General features: G+C 33.4%; 1 protein-coding gene across 2 annotated transcripts in view; it reads left to right on the forward strand.

The window, feature by feature from the left end:
- The first annotated feature begins 1,097 nt into the window (after positions 1-1,097).
- LOC112501685 (golgin subfamily A member 6-like protein 7) overlaps positions 1,098-7,038 on the forward strand; it is an 8,421-nt gene continuing 2,480 nt past the window's right edge. Inside the window, exons 1-2 of one of the 2 annotated variants that reach the window (XM_025105382.1) lie at positions 1,098-1,132; positions 1,226-1,385. In XM_025105382.1, the coding sequence (XP_024961150.1) occupies positions 1,332-1,385 (54 nt within the window). In that variant the 5' untranslated portion in view covers positions 1,098-1,132; positions 1,226-1,331. Of the gene's footprint in view, positions 1,133-1,174; positions 1,386-7,038 lie in introns of those variants that run through there. The other variant, XM_025105381.1, reaches the window with a different exon arrangement.

Below are 7,038 nucleotides of genomic sequence, written 5' to 3' on the forward strand. Positions count from 1 at the left end.
CTTTAAGAAATTGCACGTCTCACATATGTAATAATTACTTGTAAAATTAAGATCTAAGGTATAACGTATTGACAAACAATATCTAATGCTTAACAAGTTGTTTTCAGGATTTTTATTAAAAATATTTTATATGTAGTATAGATATCGAATATTTTCAATATATTATCCACTAAATACTGTACATATTTTAACTATATATATATATATGTGTGTGTGTGTGTGTGTATGTATGTATGTATGTGTATCTATACTGTATTTTAAAGCATTTGACGAAAACTTTTAAAACCATTTTTTATGAATGAAATAATGTTTATTGATATATATTACTTAAAACTCAAAACTACAAGTAATTTTGCGTAATTACAACTTATTAAAGCTCAATTTTTAAATCGTGTAACTAACTGCAGATAAACATGATCAAATACAGGATAAACATTCATTTTAAACATATAAAATCTAAAATATAATTAAGATAACCATTGACTTCAAACAAAATGTTTAATTATTATCTTAAATAAATGTATTATTAAACCAAAAATAAAAAAATGAATTAAAGAAATACACAAAAAAAAAAAAAAATTAAATAGTTAATTTGATACTAATATTAATATTTTTTTTTTCAATTTTTATGACATCTTCATATTTATATTTTATTCAAAAATAAAAATATTTTCGCTTTCTCAAAACCAAATAAAACCTCATTATAACATTAACTGAGACAAAAAAAACCCATTAAAATCGAGATATAGCTTGCTGCATTGTATGAATAGCCTTATAATATAATAATATACATAATATTTGGTGAATAATACGATATAATCAAAGTCAAAATGATATATTCTTATTATCGGTAAATTGTTTGTAATAAATTAATGGATAAATTAAAAGAAAAATCACCTTTTGATTGTGTTTTTCTTGTTCTATATAGAAATTATACGATGTCGACTCAAGGGTTACATGGTGTTTTAATAAAGTAAAAGGACCTAAATAGGATAATATAAAAAGTACAAGGGTGTAATTGACACTTTTCAGCGGATAAAAGTCGGAAGGCAGTTCTTGGCTAACTGCAGGACAAAAAGACAAAACTCTTGCAACCTGGCGCACTTTAGCAACCGTATCCCTACTAAATAAAGTACGTCCCCCCCCCCCCCTCTCCTTCCCCGTTTCCCTCTGCCATCCTTTCCCTCACTTTGAAGTTTCTCAGTTTCTCTTTCTTCTCTCTCAGCATCACACACAGTGATTACCTGCACAAACACACAGCACGAAACTTTGTTGAGGTCTTTGGGAGTTTTACCGAAGAAAAGGGGGCGAATGTGCACGGAAGTGGAACAATGGCGGCGTCATCACCTTCTCTGCAGGCCAACCTCTATGTCTCATCTTCTAAGGTAAACATTCTCAATTTGTGTGCGTCTCTGATACGTCTTTGTATCATGTTTTGAATTCGTTGCAGATTATATCATTTGTTGCTTGTTGAGCGATGAGCAATACCAATTCTTTATGTGCTAATCGATTGATTGGTTTGCTTTATTTATTTTGGTTATTGAAGTATTTACTTCGTAGAATATGCCAATGGTAAGAGTTAATTGTATTGTGTTTAATGGTTTAGGGATTTTTCATTAATGTTTTAGATTATTGAACTGGTATGTTATGACTTCTAATTTATTCGCTAATGTTTTGATATCATTGAGTTAAAAGGTCTTCTATCTAGGGGGCTGCTTGAATATATCTGTTTGTGAGAACCTGATTAAGATACTTGAGCCTAAACAAGAACAAGTACCGCTGAAATGGGTTTCTGGTGCATATGGTCATGCTTTTAGGATAGCATTTTGATTAATGCGTCTGTTTTGAGATTCTACTGCAGAGTGCATGTGTGCCTCCTGTAATCTCTAGTGCAAGCAATCCTGAACAAGCCATGTGACATGAACATGTGCTTCATCTCAAGAATATAAAAGAAGTTAGTTTTATCCTTGAACTTGCTTGTTGCTGTTTCTAGTCCTGAAAACTATAAAGTGTAATCGAATATGTCACTGTAGCAAGTTACATGTCTATCAAAAAGTTGATGTATAAAAGTATGTGCAAATTTTACCACATCCTTAGGGTGATTGTAGACAATCTAACTCTGTATTCCCTTGGTTCGTAAAGATGAGCTCACATCTGACTTTTGTGCGTCAAATAGATTGCCTTTGAAATTCAAAATTGATAAGAAATTTCTATGATATATGAAAATAAAAATTGGTTGTTACATTAAGATATACGTGAATGTATTACAATAGATACATTTCAAAGCTAATATATGCATTGTATATATAATACTACCTGGTAGGAATTTCAAAACCAAAGGTGGATTCTAGTTAGGACACAAGGAAGTAAATATTGTATGGAAAGGAATAGTGAATATAAAAATTAAAGGAAAGGAAAGCCAGAAAGAGAAAAATGGAAAAAGAAACAAATGAGAAAATATGAGAGCATTTATTATATGAAAAATCATGGAAAATAGGCAATTAAAGTAAAACAAAGGGAGAATGAAACGAAAATAGAAGAAAAGAATAATAATCCAAGGAATCAAACCCTGTAAGTTTCAGATCTTAGTTATGTGTTTTATCATCCAAGTTAGATTCCCTTTTAGCAGAGGATTCAGTTGGTTTGCTATTTTAAGAAGAAACAGAGGAGCACTTTCGGTTTTATAAACCTACCCCAATACTATCTAGAAACTCATGAATGAGGCAGTGTGACTTGGTCCCCTGGGATCTTTCTTAGCTCCCCGATGGGTGTGTCACTTCAACTTTTACAACGATTTGTTGGCCTTATTGCAGATAAAGGATGTGAACGGAATGTAACCCTAGTACTAAGAGGCTGCTTCTAGTTGAACATAAATGCTATTATTTGGATGGTTACATTTAGTTTGAGTGAAGTATTATGATATTTTATAAGCAGTGCTAAGCATCTATGAACTTGGTGGTCTCTCCTATGAACTAAAATAGCTAATAGGAAGGTCAGGTAATGGATGCAATGTCCTGCAAAAAAAACCTTTCTGTGTTCGAATTTCAGCTCTGTGCTTTTCTATATTCTGAGCCCCATATGCCTCCTTGATTAGTTAAGAAAGTATGTATTTTCTATATTCTGAACCACATACTTAAGACTTCATACGATAATATGTCAGGGGTAAGGAACCTTTTGTCACTTCATGCCACCAAAGCACTTATATGCTTCGACATGGCAACCATTGTTGCGCAAGCAATGCCCACACACACTCATATGCAGTAGGATACACACTTACTGGCAGGGGTGTTCCAATATTTTTGGAGTTACGCATGTACTAAAGTATGAATCGACTGGATGAGTATTTAATACAACAAAATATAAAAGTTCAGCCATATACTATTACTATATTAAAAGTCTTACAAATTAAAACAACAACAAATGTCTTAAAATGACAAAGTCACATATGAAATTCACTTGAATAGAATCATTCTTTGAAAGCTAGAACTAGGAATCGCCAAATTGGCTGAAAAAGGTAAAAGCATAAAACATTATAATTAGACCAAAGGTTAAAACATATATGATTACCTAAGTCTAAAATATATATAACTGATTTTTGGGGGCCGTGTTCCATATCTCACATTGGAAGACCTTCATGCAACGGCTCTACTTACTGGAATGAACACATACATATGATACATACATCCATACAGGCAAGCAGCTTTCAGTTGTCACTTTTTCATAAAGACTGGAAACCACACCCAAGGAGGTGAAAATTTTGCATCATGCCCATTGATGCATTAACGGTTATTTACCGGGTAACACACAATGGTGGGATTCCGAACTCAGGATCTTTATGCTGTCCTGAGGAGTCCCAACCACTTGGACAAACCCTACTGGCCTTCAGCTGTCTCTTTTTGAGGACCAATCTTCCTTGTATCCTTTCCAGATTTTGTCGCTACACTGAACCTATGGTCATGTCCTGTAGAAAGACATGCTACCCCATGTAGGGCACCATCTTTGTCGTTTCAGTAGAGAATTCATTGGTTACCTTATTCTAGTTGTATCTTTATTTATTTATTTCACAGTATATGTGAAAACGGAATAGTGATTGGTAGTGACTTCCCCCCTGGGCTTCTAGGGCTGATGCGTCTTGGCTAGGCATTGGGATTCTTTTTTAGGTTAATGTATTTCCTCATGTGATCTTTACTATTTATGGAACATTGACCTACGTATTGTGTTGATTCAATTAAAATAAGGCAATACATGAGATCCTGTTTGTACAACCCATGATGAAAGAGTACTTAATTTATGGGGTTATAACATTTTTATAAGTTGTTGCTAGTATCTTAAGACCCTATTGTTACTTAGTCTTGTTGGATTATTATAACCCCAAGCCCACTATGAATAGATACATTGGGTTGAATTTCCAATTAATCTCCCAAGTATTTGTAAACACAACTACAATCCATCCTAAGATTGACAAAGACCATTGATGACCTTCATCCTTGAGATAAAGAGAATGTGACTTTGGAAAGGCTACCACTTCAAGGTGTTTCATGTAAGCATTCCAAACACATACATAATATTATTATATTCTTACTCAGTGATAAGCTGGATAAAATTATATTGTCATCCAAGTTTGTTATGAAAATATTTGTGCTTCTTCATGGAATAGAATACTGACGCAGGCAAGAAGGAAAAAGGATAAAACAAGTAAGCACAGTGAAACATAGGAGAGAGTACGTGAAACAAAACAAAGTAGAAGCAAAGAAAAGGATTAGAGATGTTGTTTCTTTACATGAGATAACGTAGTTCTATATATACATGATATTAATATAGTTTGCTTCATTTTGTGCAGTATATTATGTTAGGATCCAAACATGATTAGTTTGTCATGAGTTACATATTTGATATATTAAGTTTAGTACTAGAATTTGTGTGACTTATGGTTAAAACTAATAACTAGTCCAATGAAAAGTTATTGGTTTAAGCAATTGAAAGAGTGTTGTCACATTATGTTACATTTAACTTAGGATGATTTTGAACTTACCTAAAGGAAAATAGAACTTTGTGATTTATAAATGGAACTTTTGCCCAAGTGCCATGTTTATTCTGTTCCTGCTAATAATGATGTTTGACTTGATGGTTTTGTATTATTCTTATAGAGGTTTAATTAGCATAGTATTGATTGAACCAAGAAAGATTGATTACTATACACAAAATTGTCATTAAAATCTTACTATTATTGGATGTTGTAAATAGATTTTGATACAACAAACTTTTTGCCCTATTGTTGGATCTTATTGCGATCAGTTAGTATTGATTGTGGATTTCTTTTAGTCCTTCTCTAGCACATTTTCAAGTATAATTATGTTTTGACATTAACTCATGCCACTATTTTTGGCCATTTGTCTGTATTTGAAGTCTTGAATCCAACTAAACTTCTTGATGGAATTATGAAAAGAGAGTGAAAATAGTTTCGGCAGTGTGGACTTGGACTAGGCATTGCATTCATGTCCTAATATACTTATGTCACAAGCTCCATTGAGCAAAAGGTTAACTACAAATAGTAGAGCTATGTAACTGCACATCCCTTGTAATTAGAACTTCATGTTGATAGCTATTTGAGAATCCATTCCTGACTCTCAGAAGGTAAAATAGTTTCTAATTTGAGTTGAAGACCAATTTTACGGTTCATCTAGAAGTCATGTACCCTTACTTGCAACTACTAACGAGTGGGTATAATGTGGTTCTTGGAGTATGTAAGCCTGATGATGATGAATGACATGGCCTCTTAAATAAAGGGAATGCAATTGGAGATATCTTGGTGGTTTTTTGTTCACTAAATGATTATCTTTGTTGGTAGAGAAGGTAGAGAGCGGCCAAGGGGAAGGTTACTAGATTCCTACTTTAGATAGATAGTTGTTTTAGTTTTCTTCTACTTCTCATGTATGCTCGTTTAGTTTTCATTCCCGCCCAGGTAGTTTTAGTTTTACTGCCTTAGGTTTCCTTGTTGGTTTTATTTTTTATCCTTCTCATGTGTCCTTGGTCCTTTTGTTCACTATACCTATTGCTTGTTTGCACATACTTTTCTGCTACTTGCCTTACTTGCCTTACTTGTATCCTTGTATTTTGTTTTTGCAAGCCGGGGATCTTCAGGGAAACAAACCTCTCTACCCCTTGGGATAGAGGCAAGGGTCTGCATACATCCTAGCCGCTCTCCGATCCTACCTCTATGTGGGATGTCACTTGGTTTATTTGAACTGCAATATGTAGAAATAGAGAAAGATGATTAGCGAGTAATCATCATTTGAATCCAAGAACAAAGGCTTAAGGCTGAAAACCTAATGATGCTCATTTGACTAGCAAGTATGTTTTAAGAACAAGGAAAAGTTTCTTCCTAGGAAAATTCAGGCAACTCCAAGGCATGTAATCTTGCTTTCTGTAAGAAACATTGACATATATAAAATGAATGCCATAAGCTTAGAGAATGGCTTGATAAGAAGTGTGTGTAAATTAATTGTGCAGTCAATGATGTCTTGTGGTTATGTTTATTTTCCCTGATGCTTTTATCTAAACGGCATATAGATTTGAAATTGATGTTTGGCTATGTTAAAGAGTGAATGTGCTGAGGTTTCGTACATAGATAGTATTTCGGGCAAGTGGAAGAGAATGTTGGATTACAAGACTTACAAGATGATAATTATGTGACAATAAATAGTATCTTGACTTAGTGCATCAACTGTCTTAAATAAATATATTCAAGTGTTTTAATTGTATCAGTATTGTTGTCCTATTTTTATTGATGATTAGTATGATTCTAAATTACATTAATGTCCAACATTCGGAACTAATAAAATCAGCATAGAAAGAAACTAGACAATATAGTTTCTCAATTTAAGATATTACTGTGACCCATGACTTTGTTATGTTTTATTCTATTTGCAAGTTTTATTATTACTTGTTACACACATTGCACAAGCCGGGGGTCTTCATGGAAACAGCGGCTCTACTCTTTAGGGTAGAGGTCAGGTCTGCATACACCCACCCCCACCC

Source organism: Cynara cardunculus, unplaced genomic scaffold, assembly GCF_001531365.2.
Source record: "Cynara cardunculus var. scolymus isolate 2C unplaced genomic scaffold, CcrdV1 Un_Scaffold_465, whole genome shotgun sequence".
In the NCBI taxonomy this organism is placed as follows: Eukaryota; Viridiplantae; Streptophyta; class Magnoliopsida; order Asterales; family Asteraceae; genus Cynara; species Cynara cardunculus.